Source organism: Phyllobates terribilis, unplaced genomic scaffold, assembly GCF_046119375.1.
Source record: "Phyllobates terribilis strain yellow unplaced genomic scaffold, ASM4611937v1 Scaffold_11__3_contigs__length_659146591, whole genome shotgun sequence".
Lineage (NCBI taxonomy): Eukaryota > Metazoa > Chordata > Amphibia > Anura > Dendrobatidae > Phyllobates > Phyllobates terribilis.
Window position 1 is genome coordinate 324,461,420 of NW_027362771.1, and position 26,983 is coordinate 324,488,402.

General features: G+C 42.4%; 1 protein-coding gene across 1 annotated transcript in view; it reads right to left on the reverse strand.

The window, feature by feature from the left end:
- Nucleotides 1–6,299: 6,299 nt before the first annotated feature.
- LOC141166179 (regenerating islet-derived protein 4-like) overlaps nucleotides 6,300–26,983 on the reverse strand; it is a 47,158-nt gene continuing 26,474 nt past the window's right edge. The window contains exons 6-7 of the mRNA XM_073652629.1: nucleotides 9,878–9,941; nucleotides 6,300–7,806 (exon numbers count right to left, since the gene is read on the reverse strand). Of these exons, the coding sequence (XP_073508730.1) occupies nucleotides 7,680–7,806; nucleotides 9,878–9,941 (191 nt within the window). The 3' untranslated portion in view covers nucleotides 6,300–7,679. The remainder of the gene's footprint in view (nucleotides 7,807–9,877; nucleotides 9,942–26,983) is intronic.

Sequence of the window (26,983 nt, forward strand, 5' to 3'; positions counted from 1 at the left end):
GTGTGGGTGGATGGCTGGCTGCATACTTGCGCTTGCATTCCAAGTAACAGAAAACTAAGCTGATGGTGGCCTCTATCATCATCATGGCCTCACCTCGGCACTATGAACTCTCCTGAAGGAGAAGCCAGGGCCCACCGGAGGAGTCTCCGGTTTTCTGGTGGATCCGTCCAACCCTGCCGAGAAGCAGCCCTGGCTAAGAAAAGTGTGGCGGAAGGTTCCCGGACACTCTATGGCTGTTTTTTTTATGTGGATCGGACGTGATTATGCATGTTATTTCTCAAACCGGATTGCAGATCAGGTCATTGCCCAACTCTGTAGTTATGAAATTAAATGCGCAAGATTGATGTTTGTGTGTCAAAGCACCACCGAGAAGTGCGAGTTGATGTTTTACGGGCTGCCATTGCTTCTGCAAAAGCTGCTTTAGAGGACTTCCTGAGAGAAATGACAGCCGGAGTCGAAACGGTTTACCTCTATGCCAGTCCTTTCACCAAGCTAAAGAATATGGCTGTGGTGAAATACAACTCAGCAAAAAAAGCTGTGGACTGGCTCCCTGCCGTCCCTGGCCACATTCACCTGTCCATGTGTTTGTGGTTAGGCGGTCCTTCCCAGTAAGTGCCCTGGGGACTGAGTATTGACACCCGGCCGCCACAGGCATGAGGTTATGAAAAGCTTCCGCCTCCATGAGCCTAAAAGCTAAAAGGTCACATTTCAAGTGCAAGCAGCTGTCAAAAATTTGGCAGTATAGTATTGCAGCCTGTGGGTTGGTTGGTGGCTGGCTGCATACTTGCGCTTGCTTTCCAAGGAGTGGGGTAGGGACAACTGAACGCTGCACTGGGACAAGCACGTGGACGGTGACTGTTGCAAGTCTGCAACGACAGGTGCATGGCGGGAGGCATCTTCGCATGCTCCAAGGATCACTTATGATGGGCACACTTTTACACAGTGACCTGGGAGTCAGAAATGCTTCCAGAGGTCTTCCCCATGCTGTTCCCATGTCTTTTCAGCACTGTATGCAAGTGTCTGATGATGTGTCACACACCACATGGCCAGATAAGGTTGTAAAATGTTAAAATGACATTTCCTGGTGAATGCATTTGTCTTGGTTGAAAGCAATGCAAAAGTGCAAAAATGCATCAAAAACGCTACGTGTGAACATAGCTCAAGGTGTGGAGGAGTATTTTTGTTTTTGGTTATTTATTTTGCCTTATATACAAGTCATTACCCTGGAAAGGATGTTCCTTAACATATTTCTCAGGAAAATCCATTTAGGTTTCGTTTTTGTATGTTTTATTGTGAGTCTGCAAAAGTGGCGTAATACTCTGACAACGTTGTTGACAGCAGTGATCTTGGAGTCAGATATGCTTCCAGGGGTCTTCCCCATGCTGTTCCCATGTCATTTGAGCACTGTTCCCATCGATTTGGGCAATTTTTAGGCCCTCTGCAGACCGCCGGGGGGAGCCGCCTGAAAAATCCTCGAGTTTCCCATAGATTTACATTGGGCTCGTTGCTCGGTTCGAGCACCCGAGTATTCCAATGTGCTTGACCCGAGCAACGAGTACCCAAGCATTTTAGTGCTTGCTCATCACTACTCAACACTAGTTTTGAGCACCTTGAGGGGTGCAGTTTTTAGAATGGTGTCACTTTTGGTTATTTTCTGTCATATAGACCCCTCAAAGTGACTTCAAATGTGATGTGGTCCCTAAAAAAATGGTTTGGTAAATTTTATTGTAAAAATTAGAAATCGCTGGTCAACTTTTAACTCTTATAACTCCCTAACACAAAACAATGTTCCAAAATTGTGCTGATGTAATGTAGACATGTGGGAAATGATATTTATTAACTATTTTGTATTTTGTGTGACATATCTCTCTGATTTAAGAGCATGAAACTTCAAATTTTGAAAATTGCAACATTTTCAAAATTTTCGCCAAATTTCCGATTTTTTCACAAATAAATGCAAGTCATATCAAATAAATTTTACCACTATCATGAAGTGCAATATGTCATGAAAAAACAATCTTCAAATCAGGGGGATCCGTTGAAGCGTTCCAGAGTTATTACCTCATAAAGTGACAGTGGTCAGAATTGTAAAAATTCGCCTGGTCATTAAAGGGGTTTTCCCACAAACAAAAGTTCAGTTTAATCAATAGATCTTGATAATAACTTCCACAATTGAATGTATTTAAATAAAATGTTCCTGTGCTGAGATAATCTTATAAATGTGTCCCTACTGTGTGTACTGTGTAATGGCTGTGTCTGACCATACAGGAACATGGTCTGATCATACCACATCTCCTGGGCAGGGGGGAACACAAAAGAGAGTATACAGACATTACAGCATGGGATCCCAGCTAATTCTTTCTTTGCAGTTAAACATTGCTTAAAAACAGGCAGGGAAATGTTTTACTTCAGAAAAAGAATCAGCTGTGATCCCCTGCTGTAATATCTGTATACTTTTTTGCTTCCTTCCCTGCCCAGGAGATGTGGTATGATCAGACCATGTTCCTGTACGGTCAGACACAGCCATTACACAGTACACAGCAGGGGCACATTTATAAGATTATCTCAGCACAGGAACATTTTATTTAAACACATTCAATTGTGGAAGTTATTATTATTCCAAGATCTATTGATTAAAGTGGACTTTTGTTTGTGGGAAAGCCCCTTTAACCCCTTAATAACATCTGACGTACTAATACGCGTCTGTGCCCTGGGACTTAAGAGCCAGACCCGTATTAGTACGTCATGGCGATCGCGCGCGCACACAGGCTGTGCGGGCGCGATCGCCGCCGGGTGTCAGCTGATTGTCACAGCTGACACCTGGTACTATGTGCAGGGAGCGGTCCTGCACCGCTCCCAGCACATTAACCCCCACGATGCTGCGATCGAAGTCGATCGAAGTCGATCGCGGCATTGCGGGGGCAAGGGGAGGTAATCGGCGATACTCACCTCCTCTTCCGGCTTCCAGCGCAGTCTGCAAAGGCTTCCCGGGTGTTGCCATGACGACCCGATGTCATCATGACAACATCCGGGTCACTAGAGAGCAGGAAGATTGCTTGGGCATGCGCAGTGCATCTCCAAGCAATCTTCACACTGTGCACTTCTGACAGCCTTCATGGCATAGGGATGGTGCTTCATTCCTGTGCCATGCAGGCAATCAGAAAAAAAAAAGTGAAAGTCCCAGAGTGGGACAAAGTAATAAAGTGTATAAACTGTGTGAAAGTGGAAAAAAAAATGTGCAAAAATATTATAAAAAAATAAAAAAAATAATACACCAAAAATAAAAATATAATGTACCCATCAATAAATATTATTATAAAAAAAAAAAAAAAAAACAATAAAAGTACACATATTTAGTATCGCCACGTCCTGAACAACCTGACCTATAAAACTGTCCCACTAGTTAACCCCTTCAGTGAACACGGTAAAAAAAAAAAAAAAAGAAACAAAAAACAATGCTTTATCACCATACCGCCAAACAAAAAGTGGAATAACACGCGATCAAAAATACGCATATAAATAAAAATGATACCGCTGAAAACGTCATCTCGTCCCGCAAAAAACAAGCCGCCATACAGCTCCATCAGCCGAAAAATAAAAAAGTTATAGCTCTCAGAATAAAGCGATGCTAAAAAATATTTTTTTCTATAAAATAGCTTTTATTGTGTATAAGCGCCAAAACATAGAAAAATGATACAAATGTGGTACCGCTGTAAATGTACTGACCCGAAGAATAAAGCTACCTCATCAATTTTACCACACGCGGAACAAAATAAAAAAAAAAAAAAAAACAATTCCTGAATTGTTGGTTTTTGTTTATCCTGCCTCCCAAAAATCGGAATAGAAAGCGATCAAAAAATGTCACGTGCCTGAAAATGGCACCAATAACAACGTCAAGTCATCCCGCAAAAAACGAGCCGTCACATGACTGTCTGCCAAAATCTGAAAAAATTATAGCTCTCAAAATATGGCGATGCAAAAACTAGATTTTACAAAAAATGCGTCTTTTAGTGTATGACAGCTGTCAGTCATAAAAACCCCATATGATTCTGGCATTGCTGTAATCACACCGACCCGAAGAATAAAGTCGTCTAATCACTTATACCGCACAAGGAACGGCGTCAAAAATAAACTCTTGGATTAGGATTGGGCTAGGGTTGTGCTGGGGCTAGGGTTGTGCTGGGGCTAGGGTTGTGCTGGGGCTAGGGTTGTGCTAGGGCTAGGGTTGTGCTAGGGTTAGGGCTGGGGTTGGGATTTTTTTCAAAAGTAAGAAAAAAAGATGACGATATGGTGACTAGTGTTGAGAGCAAGTGCTCGCTACTTGAGTTTGCATCGGGTGCTCTGGTATGCATTGAGTATCGTGGGTATTTGAGTGACATGCTCGAGTCTCTGCCCCATATGCTTCGCGGCCAAAAAACTTTACAGGGATTGCCTGCCATGCACGAGCGATCCCCGCATGTTTTTTTTTGGGTGTCTAATAACCGTGAAACATGCGGAGCAGGGACTCGAGCATGTCACTCGAGCACACGCTGTACATGGTGCATACCTGAGTACCCGATGAAAACTCAAGTAGCGAGCACTTGTGCTCAAGAATAATGACAACTTATTCAATATGATTGATGACCTAATGTAAACAAATTCTGTGCCGTACCTCTGGGTTCAAAATGTTCACTATACACCTTAATAAAATCCTTGAGGGGTATAGTTTCCAAAATGGGGACACTTGTGGGGGAGCTCCACTGTTTAGGCACATCACGGGCTCTCCAAACGCGACATGGTGTCCGCTAACAAATTGAATGGAAAATCGGCTCAAATTGTTAGCGGACGCCATGTTGCGTTTGGAGAGCCCCTGTGTGCCCAAACATTGGAGCACCCCCACAAGTGACCCCATTTTGGAAACTAGACCCCCCAAGGCACCTATCTAGATGCATAGTGAGCACTTGGAACCCCTAGGTGCTTCACAAATTGATTCGTAAAAATGAAAAAGTGTTTTTTTTTTCACTTTTTCATTTTTACGAATCAATTTGTGAAGCACCTGGGGATTCCAAGTGCTCACTATGCATCTAGAAAGGTGCCTTGGGGGGTCTAGTTTCCAAAATGGGGTCACTTGTGGGGGAGCTCCAAAGTTTGGGCACAGAGGGGCTCTCCAAACGCAATGTGGTGTCCGCTAACAATTTGAGCAAACAGCCTTTGGGGGTAAAGGGGTTAACCCATTATGAAATATGCAATACATTTACTGCATTGGCACTATGTAGTTAACACCAAGTACTGAAAATATACAGTGTGGACATGACATGGGTAAGACATAACTCAGTTGCCTCCACATTGCATTTATGTTGCTTTGGCAGAATGGGGGCTTAAAGGGGTTGTTTAGTCTCGTGGTGAAATTCTGCAGTCATTCTATTTGACTGCAGACATCTAATTCCTTACAGTGTGCGCACTATAGGCTGTCAGGATTTTCCGGTGTAACTGCTGAGAGCGGGTGGTCACGTGACTGCAAGTATGTGATTTACATATGGTCACATGTTGACTAAACGCGCTTGGCTTCACTAAATACAAGTGAATTGAATGAGGCTGAGCTTGTCTCATCCGAATGTGGCTGGAAGTAAGAAAATCACAAACTAGCGGTTTCGTGTCCATCCGCTCTTGGCAACAACACCAAAGAATCCTATCAGCGTGCAAGGATTCAGAAGAGTTTCACCACAAGAGCGGACATTCCTTTTAACAAAGGTTACCCAGTCTGCCATCTTTTTGAACCTATTAGGACCCATCAGTGAAAAACTTACAGTCACAATATGCTGGAGTACAAAAATATTTTTAGAGATGCAGTCAACTGATTACTGCTATAAACAATTGTGAATAAAAAAGCTAATGGGTTAGGAAGAAAAATTCAAAGTAAAAAGAAAAAAAACAAAGTAAAAATTATTTAAAAATCCACAAAACGAACTACCGATACTATGAAATTATCATAGTATTTATCTTATATAGTGAATGCTATAAAAAAAATGTAAATAAAGCAAATGTACAAACTCTCATAAATTTCTTTCAGGGTTCTAAAATTATTGTGCAAAAGTAGCAAAATATAAAAAAATGACCCCCAAAAAATAAATGATATTGCTCGTGCGTTTAATAAATGCAAATAAATATGGAATTTTCCAATATATATATTTCTATATCAGTTCCTTCTGGTTTTAAAGATCTCTGGTTCCTTTCGACCAACAGAAACCTTGATAATTTTGTCTTTGAGAACGTAAAAATCTAAATAGCCGAATGTTAGTAGAACGTGATTAAATGGCAGATTAAAATTTGCCAAAATAATTTTATTTTCTGATACTAAAAGCAGGTAACAAAAAGATAAGTGCTTAACATTTTAAATAATTACATATTACACATCTAGTATATCCCATAAAATATTGCACATTAAATCAAATTAATCTCAGATGTCATCCTTGAACTACTGTTAGCGGTTTATGCAGCAATTTTTGGAGTGTTAACTATACCTCCTGGACATAAAACAGAGTATGCGAAAGTCAGTGATGTTTCTAAAGCAGCATACAAATAACTTTCTTATTGCCTCTGTATAATGTTGTTGTGACTCTTGTATTTGCAATGTGTATTACTCTTTTAATTGATGTGACATTTCTGAGTTATCTGTCATCTTTGTTCCTTTTACACCTACAGATAATGTTACTCTAATGCAGCTTACATTTACCACAATGTCACTGACTTTATATAGCTGACAGTCACATTACACTGAACCTAATCCTATGTAAGGGAGTCTGAGTATTCTTATGTGATATACCTTCAGTCTGTCTTTCCTGCCTCCTGCTTGTGATTTTTCTACATGTCAGCTCTTTCAAGTAGGAAATGGGCTAAAGCTGCATCTCATTAAACACTGGATATTTTGCACAGATTACTCACAGATAGTATAGATAGTGTAAGACAGAACAGTTTTGGAGCTCTGTAGATCATTTTTGTAATAACTCATCCTCTAAATAACTCACATACAGTAAAGCTGAACGTATGCCTTAAATTGGTTCTATGGGCATATATTCATTTTACTAACTTTTTAAAGTGCCATTAATACCACAGTTCTTCACAGACATCATCAGAAGTGTCTTCACTGGGGCTCACAATTTAAGCACCCTAACAGTATGTATTTGGAGTATGGGAGGAAATCGGAGAATCCGGAGGAAAACCATGCAGATACAGAGAGAACATACATACAAACTCCTTGCAGATGTTGTACTTAGTGGGATTTGAACTCAGGACCTCAGTGCTGCAAGGCTGCAGATGGCAATGGAGGCACATTTGATTTGCATAAAAATATATTAAATGTACATCGAATTTCTTTGCCAAATTCCAGCTGAATCTGCTGAATTTGAATTTCGACAGATTTGCTCTTCCTCAGTGGTGATACTATTGCCTATTAACTTTCTGATATACAGAATTCTTTATATATGTCCTCTAAACTTGATACTTAATTGCAAACAATTAAAAAAGAAAAAGTAAGAAGTAGCATCAAATGCCCCTGGCTGGTGACAGTATACCTTAGGAATGTAGGCTAAGCAATAATTGCCATAAATTGCAGTGCATTATATAGATGAAGTGATTAATGAAGGGTTATAATGTGCCCGCTGGAACTTCAGGAGGACGTAAGCTCATTTTCTGCTGCTAAATTAGGCTCCTTTTGATTTGTCTTTCTTCAGAACTCTCACCGATTTGGTCAAAGGATCTGTCAGTCCATGCGTGATTTGGCTGAGCTCCTCACTGTCCCACCTCGTGGTGAACGCTGATACCCAGCCACTGTACAAGATCACATGACACATCACAGAACCCATGTTACTTTTTATTCACTCCATGCCTAATCTACTTGTTATAGAGAAAGCAATTATGCCAATGTCTTGTGTGTTACTGATTATAGGATGCTGCCACACGGTCAATCAATATATACAGTTTGGCTCCAATGTTTACATATCCTGGCAGAATTTTTCCTTTCTTGGCCTTGTTTCAGAGAGTATGAATGATACAAAAAAAAACCTTTTCTCCACTCATGGTTATTGGTTGGGTGAAGCCATTTATTGTCAAACTACTGTGTTTTCTCTTTTTAAATCTTAATGACAACAAAAAACATCCAAATGACCATGATCAAAAGTTCACATACCCCAGTTCTTAATACCATGTATTGCCCCCTCTAACATCAATGACAGCTTGAAGTCTTTTGTGGTAGTTGTGGATGAGGTTCTTTAATTTCTCAGTTGGTAAAGCTGCCCATTCTTCTTTGCAAAAAGCCTCCAGTTCCTGTAAATTCCTGGGCTGTCTAGCATGAACTGCGCACTTGAGATCTCCCAAGAGTGGCTCAATGATATTCAGGTCAGTAGACTGAGATGGCCACTCCAGAACCTTCACTTTGTTCTGCTGTAGCCAATTACAGGTCAACTTGGCCTTTGTGTTTTGGATCGTTGTCCTGTTGGAATGTCCAAGTACGTCCCATGCGCATATTCCAGGCTGACGAGTGCAAATTTGCCTCCAGCATTTGATGATAACATGCTGCATTCATCTTTTCTTCAACTTTTACCATATTCCTGTGCCTATGTAGCTCACACATCCCCAAAACATCAGCAATCCACCTCCATGCATTATTGTAGGAATGTTGTAAATTTCATCATAGGCCTTGTTGACCTCTCTCCAAATGTAACGTTTATGTTTGTGGTCAAAAAGTTCATTTTTGGTCTTATCACTTCAAATTACCTTGTTCCAGAAGTTTTGAGGCTTGTCTCTGTACTGTTTGGCGTATTGTAGGCGAGATACTTTGTGGCATTTGCGCAGTAATCGCTTTCTTCTGGCGACTCGACCATGCAGCCCATTTTTCTTCAAGTGCCTCTTTATTGTGCATCTTGAAACAGCCGCACCGCTAGTTTTCAGAGAGTCCTGAATTTCAGCTGATGTTATTTCTGGGTTTTTCTTTGCATCCCAAACAATTTTCCTGGCAGTTGTGATGGAAATTTTTGTTGGTCTACCTGACCGTGGTTTGGTTTTTATAGAGCCCCTGATTTTCCATTTGTTAACCACAGTTTGAACGCTGCTGACTGGCATTATCAATTCCTTGGATATTTTTTTGTATCCCTTTCCTGTGTTATACAGTTCAACTACCTTTTCCCGTAGATCTGTTGACAATTCTTTTGCTTTCCCCATGACTCATAATCCAGAAACGTCAGTGGCTGGATGAAAGATGCAAGAGTCTGTCTGGATCCCAGAAACTCACTCAGCTTTTATGCACACACACTGATTACAAGCAAACAGGTAACATGTGAGGATGTTACCTTTAGTAGCCATTCATACCCATTTGTTTCAAATTCTGTGCATGTTATCAGGCCAAAATTACCAGGGTATGTGAACTTTTGATCAGGGTCATTTGGATGTTTTTGGTTGTCATTAAGATTTAAAAAGAGAAAACACAGTAGTTTGACAATAAATGGCTTCACCCAACCAATAACCATGAGTGGAGAAAACATTTTTTTGTTATCATTCATGTTCTCTGAAACAAGGCCAAGAAAGGAAAAATTCTGCCCGGGTATGTAAACTTTTGAGCACAACTGTATATGGCTATTATCTGCACTCGAGTAAAAATCTGAATGTATGTAAATAAATTTTATTATGCCAAACCACCAAATATCATTGCTTGTTCTTTCTACAGTTGTATAATAATTCAAGTTTGAAAATTCCCAGTAAACCCCATATTACGCAGTAATTAAGTAATTACTGAACACCGTTGATTTAGGTAAAGAAGATATTTTATTCAGATTTCCAGCGTGCATTTGAAAGGACATATTGTGCCCGCCTCCTGGCATTTCCCAGAGTATGATCATGCTCTTACGGTTTGTATTTGCACACAAAGTGGTTTTCTCGTTCACATGGGTCATCATTCCAGTGGCGGAAATCTGTGAACAAAGAAAGAAATATGAACCTTCTACATGGCCAATAATAATTTTATGTAGTGTACAGTTTGTTAGTCCTCAAACAAATGTATGGTGCCATATCCTTAAGGTGGCGCTGTAGTCCAGCACCATTTTTCCAGTACTCTAGAGTTCTGATTAAGAGCTTGTTCAATTGATGATTTTTTTGCTGCGGAAAAAACTGTGTTTTACAGTACCAGCAAAATAAATGAGATTCATGAAATCTCATCCACATTCTGCTTATTCTTTTGTTGCAGATTTGAACCATCAAAGCATTTTATAAATCCGCAGCATGTCAATTCTTTCAGTGTTTTTGCAGTTTTTCACCCATTCAAATAAATAAGGGGAAAAAAACATGTAAACGCTGGCAAAAGTATGTCAAAAACTCTCATATTTTACCCAGAATTTCCATGGCAACACTATTTATTGCTGTACAAAATTTTTCTGCAGAAAACAGATCTGCTGCTCAATGTGTTCACATAGCCTTATTACAGATGCATGTAACATATGATGTGCAATCTTTACCTACATGTTTAGTTCTCAGAGCACACAGATGCATTGATACTTTAGTTTAGCCCCTTAATGACCGCTGTAACTCATTTTTTCCTATCACCCATGACAGCACCACAGCGAGAGAGGGGATCCGCCCCTCAAGGACAGGAAACCTACAGAATAAAAGGGCGGCATCTCTCCACCACCTCAGTTGGTTTCCTGTCCTTGAGGGGGAAATTTTGTTAAAACGGTGTCAGAAAAGCTCCATTCATCTATGCATGGTCCCCATGTAAAGGTCTTGTCATACAACAGAGTAGCTTTAGCTTACATAAACCATTATGGAGGAACTCGGCCAAGATCCCCAATGACACTGTCTAATCCGTTCAGATGGGGAAGTCTCAACTTTTATCTTTAACAGCACCTCCTATAAAGAGAATTGTGGACCTTTTGAGCCGTATACAACTGGAACAATGTCCAACCTTCATTGAATAAGCATGGAATTTGAAAGTCCAAAGATGGCACCCTGGGATCTGAATCCAGTACTTACGGCTCTAACAAGCCTTTGCTTCAACCCAAGGATTCAAGGTCTTGATATTAAAGACTATTATCCCAGTGGCCCTGACTTCAGCATGGTAATTTAGTGACATTCAAGCTTTGTCGGTTAATCCTCTGTTTATACAGATCCTAGAAGATGGGCCGGTTCCGGAACTACCCTATCTTCCCAAGATGGCTTCCATTTTCCATAGAAGTCAGAAGATTGTGCATCCTATGTTCTGTGCTAATCCGGGGAATCCAAGGCAGAACAAAAAGAAAGCGGATGTCCCCATCAAGCAATATGTAAGGTTGTGATTCAGTCTTCACCTTGCACCTTCTATAGACACTATAGGCTTGATCTGGGATCTTCTGCTGTCCTTTCCTCTAGGAAAAGGTTCTACCGGCTGTGGTCCCACCCAAACTTTAGAGTTTCTCTGTTAATCTCTCGCTGTGGTGCTGCCATGGGTGATAGGAAAACACTAAATTACTTACCGGTAATGTGATTTTCCTGAGCCCATGACAGCACCCTTATATTCCCTCCCATCACTGGTAGAGGGTGATCACTTCATTTCCTTCGTGGTGTTTGATTTATGCAGTGTGTAGAAGGAAAAATCACGGGGTATATAACTATGAAGTAGTGTCCTCTCATGCTCTGTAAACAACTGAGGTGATGGAGAGATGCTGCCCTTTTATTTTGTAGGTTTACTGTCTTTGAAGGGCGGATCCCCTGTATCGTTGTGGTGCTGTCATGGGCTCGGGAAAATCACATTACCGCTAAGTAATTTAGTTTTTACAGCGGTCATTAAGGGTACTTATTCCACAGTGTTGTGAAAATGAGTCGCTGTGGAATAAGTGTATAGCGCTGCCCTGCGGTGGTGATTGCTGCGGTTGTCAGCTGTGTGTGACAGCTGACACCCTACAGTACAGGCCCCGGCCGGTCTAAATGCTGATCGGGGTCGATTAACCCCTTAAATTACTGCTGTCAATTGTGACAGTGGTATTTAAGTGCTTACCAGGGGGTTGCAAGACCCTCTTAGTAACCATCGGATCCCCGCGATGAGAATCGTGGGTCCCGAAGGTTACCATGGTACCCTGAGATCATGTGATGATGATCCCAGGGTACGGTGGCCTGTGAGATCCAGCAATAAGCTGGATCTCCCAGGCAGAGTCAGTGACTCACTGACAGGTCTCATACCCTGCAGTACAGAGGTACTGCAGTGTATGAGATCAGCAATCAAAGTGACAATCACACATGTACCACAGTGGGAAAAAGTAAAAAAAATAAAAAAGTCACTAAAATCTGTTTCGCTGCTGAAAACGTAGCATTTGTGATAAAACAAAAATAAACCAAAAAATTTACACATAATTGGTATCGCCGCATCCGGAAAGACCCGTTCTATAAAACTGTAGCGTTATTTAGTCCGTTTGGCGAATGCCGTAAAATAAATAAGTAAAAAACACGCCAAAAATGACGTTTTATCATCATACAGACTCACAAAAAAGTGAATAAAAAGCGATCAAAAAGTCGTATGTAAAAAAATAATTACATAAATTAAAATGACAACCTGTCCCGCATAAATCAAGCCATAATATGGCTCATTCGGCTAAAAAAGAAGAAGTTACAACTCTCAGAATATGACGATACAAAATCAAATTCTTTTTTTGCAAAATACTTTTTAGTCTGTAAAAATAGAAAAGCATAAAAAAAATATAAATCTGGTATCGCTGTAATCGTACCGACCCGACGAACAAATTGGTCCTATCACTTTTACCGCACGGCAAATGGTGCAAAGAATAAAAACTAAAAATAGCTGAATTGCTGGTTTTTGTTCATTCTGTGTCTGAAAAATCTGAATAAAAAGCGATCAAAAATTATTATGTGCCTCAAAATGGTACCAAAAAAATCTGACACTCGTCCCGCAAAAAATAAGCGCTCATACAGCTCTGTTCACCAAAAAATAAAAGTTACAGCTCTCAGAATATGGCGACAACAATAACTGCTTTTTATTAAAAAAAAAAGCATTTTTACTGTGTGATAGCAGCAAAACCTAAAAAAGTCCATATAAATTTGGTATTGCTGTAATCGCACCGACCCGAACAAAAAATCCGCCTGATCACTTATACCACACTGTGAACCGCGAAAAAAAAAAGAAAAAAGAACTATTCTGGTACTGCTGTCTATATCTTCATTCTGTCTCCAAAGAAATTGGAATAAAGCTCGGCTCACATTTATCCTGCGCTCTCTGCTGAGCGCTTACGTTGGGGTTTCGGTGTAAATGAACCAAAACCGCAATTCAGACAAAAAACCCAGATGGAGCCACTCACTTATGAGGCCGATGGAGTCCCTTTTACTGGTCTCTGTTACGGCGGCGAACCATCTTGTTAGGCTTTTTTTTTAGCGCACAAGTGTGGACGACTACAGATCTGTGTGCGCCGAAAAACAGTGTCTCCATCTGCCTCTTTGTCGTGGGTGGTTCTGTTGGGGGTTTCGTCTAAATTACATTTTTGTGGGATTTACATGGAAACCCGGTCGTAAGTGCTCAGCATAGACTGGTGATAAAGTCTTATTCTGGAAGCAATAGAAAATTATGCACCCCAAAATGTTACCAATAAAACCCCTAATTTATTCCACTCAAAATCAGCCCCCTCTCAGATCATGTTACTGTTAGAACAAAGACTCTGAAAAAGCGACATGGCTTCCGCCCCTCAAATAAAATCCAAATTCCTCCTCCGTCTGAGCCCAGTAATTTCTGATGATATATGGGGCATCATCGCGTTCGTGAAAAATAGCATAACAAATTATGGGGTCTGCTTTCTTCTATTATCCATTGCAAAAATTACAAATTTGGGGCTAAAACTACATTTTTGTGAAAAAAATGAAAATTTTCAGTATGACGACCTAACATTATCAAATTTTGTGTAGTACCTGTGGGTTCAAAATGCTCACTATACCCCTGGATAAAATCTTTGAGGGGTGTAGTTTCCAAAATGGGGTAACTTGGGGTTTCCCACTGTTTAGGCACATCAGGGGTTCTCCAAATGCGATATGACACCCGCAGACCATTCCATCAAAGTTTGAGTTCATAATGTCACTCCTTCCTTTCCAAGCCTTGCCGTGCGCCCAAACAATAGTTTTCCCCTACATATCGGGTATAGCCATACTCAGGAGCAATTGCACAACAAATTTTGGGGTCCATTTCCTCCAGTTACCCTTGTGAAAATAAAAAAATTGGGGCTAAAAGTACATTTTTGTGGAAAAAAATTTGATTTCTTAATTTCACGGCTCTACATTATAAACTTCTGTGAAGCACCTGGCGGTTTAAGGTGCTCACCACACATCTAGATAAGTTCCCTGAGGGGTCTAGTTAACAAAATAGGGTCACTTGTGGGGGTTTCCACTGTTTAGGCAAATCAGAGGCTCCCTTAACACGACATGACGTCTGCTAATTATTTAGGCAAATTTTACATTCAAAAAGTCAAATGGTGCTCCTTCCCTTCCAAACCCTGCTGTGCGCCCAAACAGTGGTTTTCCCCCACATATGGGATATCGGTGTTCTCTGGAGAAATTGCACAACAAATTTTGTGGTCCATTTTCTCTCGTTACCCTTGTGAAAATAAAAAAATTGGGTCTAAAGTAAACATTTTGTGAAAAAAAGTTAAATGTTCATTTTTTCCTTCCACATTGCTTCAGTTCCTGTGAAGCACGTGAAGGGTTAATAAACTTCTTGAATGTGGTTTTGAGCAGTTTTTAGAATGGTGTCACATTTGAATATTTTCTGTCATAAAGGCCCCTCACAATCACTTCAAATGTGATGTGGTCCCTAAAAAAATGGTTTTGTAAATTTTGTTGGAAAAATGAGAAATCACTGGTCAACTTTTAACCTTTATAACTTTCGAACAGAAAAAAATGTTGGTTTCAAAATTGTTCTGATGTAAAGTAGACATGTGGGAAATGTTATTTATTAACTATTTTATGTGACATCTCTCTTATTTAATGGCATGAAAATTCAATGTTTGAAAATTGCAAAATTTTCTACATTTTCGCCAAATGTCCATTTTTTTCACATTTAAACGCAAGTCATATCAAAGAAATTTTATCACTATCATGAAGTACAATAATGTCACAGAAAAACAGTCTCAGAATCTGTGGGATCCATTGAAGCGTTCCAGATTTATTACCTCATAAAGTGACACTGGTCAGAATTGTAAAATTTGGCCAGGTCATTAAGGACATACAGTAATTGGCTCCGTCCTTAAGGGATTAACCTTAAATATTATCAAAATAAAGTACATTTCTCGTAATTACTGGTAAAAAAATGATGTCTCACATGACTCAAACTGATCCCTAATGGCATTAATAATAGTGATGAGCGAGCACTAAAATGCTCGGGTACTCGTTGCTCGAGTCAAGCAAATTGGAATGCCCGAGTGCTCGGTCCGAGCAATGAGTCCAATATAAGTCTATGGGAAATTTGAGCAGTTTTCCGGCGGCCCCTCCCCTGCAGTCTGCAGAGGGCCTAAAAATTGCCCAAATCGATGGGAACAATGCTCAAATGATATGGGAACAGCATGGGGAAGACCCCTGGAAGCATCTCTGACTCCCAAGTCACTGCTGTCAACAATGCTGCTGTCAACAATGAGTATTACGCCACGTTTACTGACCAACAATAAAACATACAAAAACTAAACCAAAATGGATTTTCCTGTGAAAAATATTAAGGAACATCCTTTCCAGGCTAATGACTTGAATATAAGGCAAAATAAATAACCAAAAACAAAAATGCTCTTCCACACCTTGGGCTATGTTCACACGTAGCATTTTTGATGCGTTATTGCACTTTTGCATTGCTTTCAAAGGTGAAAAATACATTCACCGGTAAATGTAATTTTAACATTTTACAAACTTATCTGGCCATGTGGTGTGTGAGACATGATCAGACACATACATACAGTGCTGAAAAGACATGGGAACAGCATGAGGAAGACCCCTGGAAGCATCTGACTCCCAGGTCACTGCCTAAAACCGTGTTCATCAGAAGTGGTCCTATATTACTGCGGTAATAATGCAGACGTTTTTGGCAACGTGACAAATATTAAACTTTGGGACGGGGAAGTGGACATAATGGTGATGGTGCACGCAGAGGCCGAGGCCGTGGGCAAGATGAAGCTGTGCCTGCTGAGGGAGCACCACAAATACCCACAACATGTCGAACTACCTTCCTGTCCCAATTTAGGGGGCCACGGAACACCACTCTTGAAGGCAGAGAAGTGTGAAAAGGTTGTTGGTTGGAGCTTCCAGTCAGTTTGTCACCACCACCTCCCTGTCTTCCACACAGTCCAGTCTCAGTAGCTGTGAGTCTGGACCACATTATTATGATTACTTTATCGCCATTTATTCCATGGCGCTTTACATGTGAAAAAGAGGTATACAAATACATCGCAATAACAATTACAATAATCTTGAACAAAAATGTGACAGCGACTGCTACAGAAGGGGAGAGGACCCTGCCCGCGAGGGCTCGAAGTCTACAAGGGATGAGTGAGGATAGAACTGGTTGTGCAATGGTATGGTGGAGTGAGGGTTACTACAGGTTGTACGCTTGTCGGAAAAGATGGGTCTTCAGGTACCTTTTGAAGGTTTCAACTGTAGACAAGAGTCAGAAATGTTGGGGTAGAGTTCCAGAGAAGGGGGATGCATGGGAGAAATCATGCATGCGTTTGTGGGAAGAGGAGATAAGATGGGAGTAGAGAAGGAGATCTTGTGAGGATCGGAGGTTGCGTGCAGATAAGTACCGTGAGACTAGGTCACAAATGTATGGAGGAGACAGGTTGTGGATTGCTTTGCATGCCAAGGTTAGGGTTTGAACTGAAGTCTCTGGGCAATGGGGAGCCAGTGAAGGGATTGACAGAGAGGAGAGGCCACGGAATAGCAAGGGGACAGGTGGATTAGTTGGGCAACAGAGTTTAGGATAGATTGGAGGAATGTGAGAGTGTTAGAAGGGAGGCTGCAGTCGTCGAGACGGGAGATGATGAGTGCATGTACTAGTGTTTTTGTAGATTCGTGGTTGAGGAATTTTTGGATCCGGGAGATTTTTTTTACTTGGAGTCGGCATCTTCCTCACCCTAATCCTCCTTCCTCCCACCATTCCGAGTGCCCTGAGACAACTGATCACACACTTGGACACTCCAAAGAGCTGTTTTGTTCATCTTTCCATTTATAGATTCTGGCCTCTCACTCGGTCCGCTTGGAAGTGGAAAGAGCTTGGATATGTGGTTTGAAGGAGAGATTAGAGTCCAGGGTTACCCCAAGAGCTGTTTACTTTTCCATTGATAGATTTGGTCTTCTCGCCCCGCCAGCTTCAAGCAGGGCAACAGAAGATCGCATGTAGCGATTTGAGCAGCCATGGTCACCCGAAGGTGACGGTGGGAAAGTGCAATTACTGTCACAAGAGGTGGATAATGGTGAGACACAATGGACAGAAAGTCAGGAGGAGGATCAGGGTGTGGAAGTGGACGATGAAGTCACTGACCCAACCTGACAAGGGGACATGCAGAGCGAGGACAGCAGCACACAGGGGGAGGGATGCATAGCGCCACAACAGGCAGGAACAAGCAGTGTGGTGGTCACAGACACAAGGTGGGCAACTGTTCCCCGGAACACCAACACGACGGAAGTTGCCAGTACAACTGTTAGGTCTTCCCGAGTCTGGTTGTTTTTTAAAGACTGTTGTTTAGCTAACCCCAAAAAGTCCATTTGCAAAATCTGCCAGGCCAGCATCATCAAGAGCACCAAAACTACCAACCTGACCACCACAACATGCTCAGGCACATAACAGCACCTGACTAGCTGGGCCGAATGCCAAGGTCCAGAAATAGTGTCTGCGGGTGACACCACTGCCTCGTCCACTGTTGTGCGTTCACCCCAATCCCCTGTCCATGGCACATGCGAAGATGCCTCCCACCCTGCAACTGTCGTTGCACACTTGCAACCGTCACCGTCCACATCCTTGTCCCTTTGCAGCATTCAGTTGTCCCGACTCCCTACCCCAGTCCTTGGAATGCAAGCGCAAGTATGTTGGCAACCACCCACCCACAGGCTGCAATAGTAAACTGCCACATTTCTGGACTGCTTGCTTGCACTTGAAATGTTGCCTTTTAGGCTCGTGGAGGCGAAAGCTTTGCACAATCTCATGGCGGCGGCGGCCGGGTGTCCATACTCGGTCCACAGCCGCCACTATTGTGTCTTCTCCGTCTTCCACTAGCACAGGTCCCAGAACATTACCCATGCCCTCAGCAGTGCACTTAGTGGGGAGGACCACCTAACCACAAACACGTGGACAAGTGAATGTTGCCAGGGACGGTACATCTCTCTGACGCATTCCACTGAGTTAATATTGTGGAACCCGGCACCCAGTGGGATCTTGGGATGGAACACATCCTCCCAATACAGAGGATTATGGGCCCTGGGTCAATCAAGCTTCAACACAATGTTCAGAAGGTATACAGCAGCAGTGGTCGGTCTCCTACTCAACAAGCAAATTATTCATGATGGATTATCCATCTCCTTAGCTTTGTGTTACTTGGAATGCAAGCGCAGGTATGCAGCCAGCCACCTACCCACCCACAGACCGCAATAGTAAACTGCCACATTTCTGGACTGCTTGCTTGCACTAGAAATGTTGCCTTTTAGGCTCATTTAGGCGGAAGTTTTCCATAAACTCATGGCGGCGGCCGGGTGTCCATACTCTGTCCCCAGCCGCCAGTATTTCTCCCGGTGTCGTCTCTGCCTTCCACAAGCATGGGTCCCAGAACATTACCCGTGCCCTCCCCAGTGCACTTAGTGGGAAGGACCACCTAACCACAAACACGTGGACAAGTGAATGTGCCCAGGGACGTTACATCTCACTGACGCATTCCACTGGGTTAATATTGTGGAAGCCGGGACCCAGTGGGACCCTGGGACGGAACAGGTCTTCCTGATGCATAGGATTGCGGGCCCTGGGTCAATCTGGGTTGCCCCTACATTCTGCAGCTCCTGCACCACCTCCTCCTCCTCTTCAGCCTCCATCTCCATAACTTGATTAATTTTTTCAGGAGATATTCCAGATTATGTACTTAAACTTAGTGTGTGCCAATAACAATAAGCAGGACTGTATGCTTAGGCGACAAATGCACACCGTTGCAGAGTTGTTGAAATATGTATCAGAGAACCTGGTGCTTGCTCTGAAGCTAGGCAAGTTCCCACACGTACCATGCCTGGCCCATGTGGTCAACTCAGTGGTTCTGAGGTTTCTCAAAACCTACCCAGATCTGCCAGAGCGGCTAGTGAAAGTACGCCACGTGTGTGCCCATTTCAGGAAGTCAGCTACAGCTTCCGCTGCCCTGGCAGGGCATCAGCGGCATCTGTAGCTTCCAGCTCACCGACTGGTGTGCGATGTGACCATGCGCTGGAAATCAATGTTGCAGATGTTTGGAATGATTTTGAGCAGCACAGAGAAGTTGTTGAGTACCAGCTTCAACACGTCCGTCGGCATTCAGGTCAGGCTCCGCACATAAGAGCTGATGAGTGGGCATGGATGCCCTCCTCCAAAACTTTAAGGACTCCACCAAGACAGTGAGCGGCGATGATGCCATAATTAGCATCACCATCCCGCTTCTCTGTCTACTGAAACACTCGCTGCTCACAATTAAAGAGGAGGCATTGCAGGCGAAACTAGGAACTATACAGGGTGATGCTGCTCAGCCCAGCCTCATATCATCTCAACGCAGATTGGGTGATAATGAGGAGGAGGAGGAAGAGAACATCGACAGTCGTCCACTTGGTGAAAACAGGGAAGTCTTGGCTGTTGGCAGTCTGCCACACATGGCCGACTTTATGTTCCGCTGCCTTTACCATGACCATCGCGTTGTACACATTTTGGGCATTACAGAAAACTGGAGCGGCACAAGAGAATTCTTGGAGACAGAGGTGTAAGGTTCTGATTAAGGAGGGTGTCAGTCCTAGATCAGTTGCAGAAAGGAGGGCATGGGAGGGGTGATACACAGTAATGAGGGATGAGATATAGGGCGGTGCAGAACTTTGGAGAGCTTGGTGGATGAGAGAGATGAGTTTGTATTGTATTCTGTAGTGATTGTTTAACCTAACCAGTGCAATGACTGGCACAGGGTAGAGGCGTCAGTGAAGCGGCTTGATAGAAATACGACCCTGGCTGCTGCATTCAGAAGAGATTGTAGAGGAGACAGTTTGTTTAGAGGGAGAAAAGGTCGAATTTTGGAGATATATTTAAGGTGCAGGTGACATGAGCGAGTGAGTGATTTTCCACGTTGGATAAAGGAAAGTTGTGTGTCAAATATTACTCCAAGACAGCAGTCGTGCCGAGTGGAAGTTATAATGGCACCACCTAAAGGAAATTGCAAAGTCAGGTATAGGTAGGTTAGTAGAGGGAGGAAAACGAAGGAGTTCATTTTTGGAGATATTAATTTCAGGCTCTTGTTGAAGAATTATAACAAAAAAAAATTCCCATCTAACAACGCTGGCGGCAGAAGTCACAGTCAGACAGTTCATTGGACAACCAAGAGGAGTACAAGTGAGGGACGCACAAACCAGATGCGGCAGAGGCAGGAGAATGCTGTCAAAGGTCTGGTACAGTTTTTTCAGACCCTCCCAGTGCCCAGGCCCTGATATATGGGGTACTCTGACATGGAGGGAAATGTTTTGGAAGATGCTGAAGGACTACCTTGGTGACCATATCAGCGTCCTCCATGATTGATTCCTCTCTGTCTCTGTGCATTACAACTGTTGGGTATCCAAGCTGAACACATGGGATGAACTGTCTCTCTACGCCTTGGAGGTCCTGGCTGCTAGCGTTTTGTCAAAGATGGTTTTTAGTGCCGCCGGGGGCATTATAACTGATAAAACTGATAGGCTCATCCGCCAGTCAACTGAAAATGCCGACAGGCTGACTCTTATAAAAAATGAACAAGGGCTGGATTGGGCTAGACTTCTCAACACTACCAGATGATAGCATCAAACATAAACTCAAATCCAGTGGTTATTTTTTGGGGGGTCTATTCCCATGCACGCCTTCACACCCAGACATGGGTATACGCTTCAGGAATTGTTCTATTTTATTTCGCCCTTCTCCTCATCCTCCACCACCAAGGTGACCATGATGCAACACCCACATAATTTTTTAAGGGTGTTTCTGATTAGATACGAGAGAATATTTTAATATTCATTTCGGATTTCGATAGCCATTTTTGTAATTGTCGAATATTTGCCGAACATTGCCGAACGCCAATGGATTCAATGGGTGCCAAAACCAAACGCATACACAACACCTTTAAACAGGACCAAAAGCTGCCAAAACACATCATAGGGGCAGACACCAGGAAAGTGCCATCAGTTGACCCAGAGTACAAGTAGTATAATTATTATTATTTATTATTATAGCGCCATTTATTCCATTGCGCTTTACATGTGAAAAGAGGTCACCGACTGCTAACATTTTATAATCAGGACTTTGGCGCTACTGTATTTATTATTATTATTTATTATTATAGAGCCATTTATTCCATGGTGCTTTACATGTGAAAAAGTGGGTATACATAGCAGAAACACTTACAATAATCTTGAACAAAACAAGTCAGCGACTGGTACAGGAGAAGAGAGGACCCTGCCCGCGTGGGCTCACAATCTACAAGGGATGGGTGAGGATACAGTAGGTGAGGGTACAGGTGGTTGTGCAGCGGTATGGTGGAGCGAGGGTTACTGCAGGTTATAGGCTTGTCGGAAGAGGTGGGTCTTCAGCTTCCTTTTAAAGGTTTCAACAGTAGGCAAGAGTCTGATCTGTTTGGGTACAGAGTTCAAGAGTAGAAGGGATTCACGGGAGAAATCTTGTATGCGATTGTGGGAAGAGGAGATAAGACGGGAGTAGAGAAGGAGATCTTGTGAGGATCGGAGGTTGCGTGCAGGTATGTACTGGAAGACTAGGTCACAGATATATGGAGGAGACAGGTTGTGTATGGCTTTGCATGTCATAGTTCGGGTTTTGAACTGGAGTCTCTGGCCAATGGGGAGCCAGTGAAGGGATATTATAGATTGCAATCTTATAGATTGCTGGAGCCAGTCCACAGTAAAAAAGCAGCCATAGAGTGTCCAGGAACCTTCCCACAGACTTTTCTTAGCCAGGGCTGCTTCTTGGCAGTGTTTGACGGGCCCACCAGAGAACCGGAGACTCCTCCGGTAGGCCCTGGCTTCTCCTTTAGGAGAGTTCAAAGTAGCGCAAACTTTGCAGGTCGTGATGATGATAGAGGCCACCATCTCCTTAGCTTGCCACTGGTACTTTCTGTGGGAATCAGCTTGGCTCCAACCAGCCTTGAATATTTCCAGTGGTTTGGTATCGGCACCCAGTACCAGAAACGAAGTAATTTTATTTGTTAGACTGAGTGGCTGCCCAAATACATTAGTTTCTCACAAAGGAGCTGAAGATACTGAGTGGCAGTAGGTGCAAGTTTTTGTTAGAAATCAGAAGGAGAGCAGAGAAGGCAGCACAGTGGCTCAGTGGTTAGCACTGAATCCTTGCAGCGCTGGGGTCCTGGGTTCAAATCCCACCAAGGACAACATCTACAAGGATTTTGTATGTTCTCTCCGTGTTTGTGTGTGTTTCCCCCTCAGTAAAAAAAAGCAGCCATAGAGTGTCCAGGAATCTTCACACAGACTTTTCTTAGCAAGGGCTGCTTCTCGGCAGGGTTGGATGGGCCCACCAGAGAATCCTCCGGTGGGCCCTGGCTTCTCCATCAGTAGAGTTCATAACTTTACAGCTGCTATGGGGCTCTTGAGAGGGGGAGAAAGGTGGGCCCTCAGAATCAAATCCTCTGGTGGGCCCAATGTTCTTCAGTCTGACACAGCTTCTCAGTGAAAGTTGTATTTCTCCAAAGCCATATTCTTTATCTTGGTGAAAGGACTGGCATAGAGGGGAACCGTATCTACTCCGGCTGTAATTTCTCCACCACCAGGTTCCGGCCTTTGTCATACACGACCATGCCTGGCTGTATGTTCAGCGGTGAGAGCCACAGATCTGGCTGCTGTGTTACAGCTTTCAACAACTCTGCAGTGGTGAGCGGTTTGTCACCTAAGCATTAAGCATATTATCTTCAGCACACCCTGTTGCCACTTGGCCAAGGCAGTGCTGCAGTGCTTTCAGCTTGTGACTGATGTGGTCATTTCGGAGATGGAGGCCGAATAGGAGGAGGAGGAGGTGCAGGAGCTGAACAATGTAATTACATTGAGGTTACATTGGCGAGTCTGGTTTTTACACTAAAGAATGATCCTACTGTGTTTTTATTTATTTATTTATTTTTACATCTCTTCAAATGTGTAGTAGAGTGCGTCCTAATTTTTGGCAGCCCTTGAAATTGCTGCATATGCAATAACAGTATAGGAGACACACTCCTTAATAATGGGAAGGACAATTCAAAATAGATTCTATATTCTAGACTATTAACTGTCTTATCTGAAATTTGTTTACGGGTGAGGTATTGCAGTATGGATAGCGTATTACACTGATCCAGCAGGTATTATTGCCTTATACTGCGTACTGCTGGTGTTGCCCAAAAAAAATTAAAATCTATTCTATTCCCTATCGATAATGCTGTTAGATGCATTTATAATAGGGACTGGTGTTCATTCTGGTCGCATCAATGTCTTCCATAGTCTATAACATTTTTGGGGGGATTTTTTTGGTCTTATATACAAGTCATTACCCTGGAAAGAATGCTTCTTAACATTGTTTCCATTTCAGCTTGTTTTTTGTATGTTTTTTGTATGTTTTTTTCTTAAAAGTGGCGTAATACGCTGACAACATTGTTCACAGATATGCTATTTGTCAGCGGCCAACTGTGAATAGGTTTGAACCCACAACTGCAATACTTTAAATGGAGTGTAATATTTGACACGCTCACAAAAATTGCTGGATTATTAGGGCAGTCATATGGGATAACATCTGATGGCCACGGTTTCAGGCAGTCACCAAATAGTATGGTATTTGTCAGCTACCAAGTGTCAATTGGTTCAACAAAACACAGGTGGTTGACTTTAAATGGAGTGGAATATTTGGCACGCTCCACAAAATTTCTGTTTTATTACGTAACTCATATGGATCATGTGAGTCTTATCATTGAAAAAAAGTTGCTCTGCTTCCACAATGCAGTAATGTGAATAAAAGTAAAAAAATCTGGCTGTATTCTGCAAACAAGCAAATGGAGCAGTAAAATGGTGTACACTGACACACTGCTACAAACTGTAAATGGAGGACAATATTTTCCACGTTCACTACAAATGGCTGGATTTGTACTGCAGTTATATGTGATACGTCTAACGGACACCCACAATTTTAAATAGCGGCCCTGTAGTTTACTATTCTTGACAGCGACCTTGTGTGAATAGCTTCACTCACACACTGTTACAAACTGTAAATGGAGGACAGAAATAGCTGAATTTGGACCACAGTTATGTGTGATACGTCTGACAGACAACCACAGTTTTAAATAGCAGGCCTGTAGTTTACTATTCTTCACAGTGACCATGTATGAATAGCTTCACTGACACACTGCTACAAACTGTAAATGGAGGACAGAAATGGATGGATTTGTACTGCAGTTATATGTGATACATCTGACGGACAACCATGGTTTTAAATAGTGGCCCTGTAGTTTACTATTCTTCACAGTGACCATGTATGAATAGCTTTACTGACACACTGCTACAAACTGTAAATGGAGGACAGAAATGGATGGATTTGTACTGCAGTTATATGTGATACATCTGACGGACAACCATGGTTTTAAATAGCGGCCCTATAGTTTAATATTCTTGGCACCGACCTCGTGTGAATAGCTTCACTGACACACTGCTACAAACTGTAAATGGAGGATAGAAATGGCTGAATTTGGACCGCAATTATATGTGATACATCTGACGGACAACCATGGTTTTAAATAGTGGCCCTGTAGTTTAATATTCTTCACAGCGACCAAGTTTGAATAGCTTCACTGACACACTGAATAGCGGCTCGATAGTTTACTATTCTTCACAGTGACCACGTGTGAATAGCTTCACTGAAACACTGCTACAAACTGTAAATGGAGGACAATATTTTCCATGTTCACTACAAATGGCTGGATTTGTACTGCAGTTATATGTGATATGTCTAATGGACACCCACGGTTTTAAATAGTGGTCCTGTAGTTTACTTTTCTTCACAGCGACCACGTGTGAATAGCTTCACTGACACACTGCTACAAACTGTAAATGGAGAACAGAAATGGCTGAATTTGGATCGCAGTTATATGTGATACGTCTGATGGACAACCACGGTTTTAAATAGCGGCCCTGTAGTTTACTTTTCTTCACAGCGACCACGTGTGAATAGCTTCACTGACACACTGCTACAATTTCTGGATTTTTATAGCTGTAATATGGAAAAAATCTGGCTGTATTCTACAGTGCTAACAACAAGCAAATGGAGCAGAAAAATTGTGTACTCTGGATTTCTTTTTAAGCAAATAATCAGGATTAAGATAAAAAAAATTAGCCCTGGCCCCTGATGCCTGGGGCTATGTCTACAAATATCTGTAACAGCAGCAGCAGACAGAATGTGCAATGGACCCTCTTGTGCTGCATACACTACCACAAACCCTGCCTGCCTTGCTTTTTAAGCAAATAATCAGGATTAAGATAAAAAAAAATAGCCCTGGCCCCTGATATCTGGGGGTATGTCTGCAAATATCCATAACAGCAGCAGCAGACAGAATGTGCAATGGACCCTCTTGTGCTGTATGCACTACCACAAACCCTGCCTGCCTAACTCCTGCTATCACCACTGAATATATGCAGCTGGATTAGTACTCAGAAGAACTGTTAGTTCAGATGGATACATAGATATGTTGTGGAATACCTACACTAACTAATAAACAAGCAAATCTATCCCTGATGCAGTAGCACCTCTCTCTACTCTGCCTGTTACCGGGGTAGACTGTGATGAGCCGAGCGTCACCAGGTCTTAAATAGACCCGATGACGCTATGCGGCCATCCAATCACTGTAATGCCACAACCAACATGGCTACGGTATTACAGTGCGTGGCAAGCAATCCCTGCATGTTCATTGGTTCTCTAAAGAGCGCCAAACATGCAGGGCGAGGACCTGCCAAGCTTGTCGAGTACTGTGATGCTCGGCGAGTACCGAGCAGTGGCGAGCACGCTCGCTCATCACTAATTAATACCCTTATCCCAGATGTTAGATTGCCCCAAACGCATGAAATGACAGCAAGTTATAGTGAATATTTTGGGTGACCCATTCTTACGTTCTCACACTATTGTCCTGTTCCACTGTGACAATTTTATCCTTATTAGCTTCTAGCTAGAGCAGAACCAGTGCTGATAAGGAGACAGATAAATCACAGGGATATCAGCAATGACCTCTAAACGAATGGATTCTCAAGACATGATCACTAAATTGCAGCTTTACATGGACACTAAAGGCCCGATGCATGATGTGCGGATTTTTTTTTGTCACTTTTGTTTGTTTTTTTACTTTTTCAGCACCAAATCCTTAAATATGGTGTGTGTGTGGATAATGGATTTTGCACAAAATAAAAAAAGTGTTTTTTCTTTTGTTTTCTACCACCTTTTTTTAGGGCAAAAGTCACATGTTCTGATAAAATGTTATAAAATGAGCTAAAAAATTCAGGCACACATAAAATCACTCCAGGGGGACTGGAGCACATTTACATCAAAAGTTTGTGACTTTTTCAAAAGTCACAAATGATGAATCGAGTGCAAACATCTGGAAGACAAATACCACAAACATATGTATCTTTAGTACTTTCCCTACCCCAACCTGTGAAACCCTGCATATACCTCTGCCTGCTGTACGCCTGCAGTTACTGTGATCAGTAAATTGACTTTCTCAATAGAGATGAGCGAATCGATCCTCTGAGG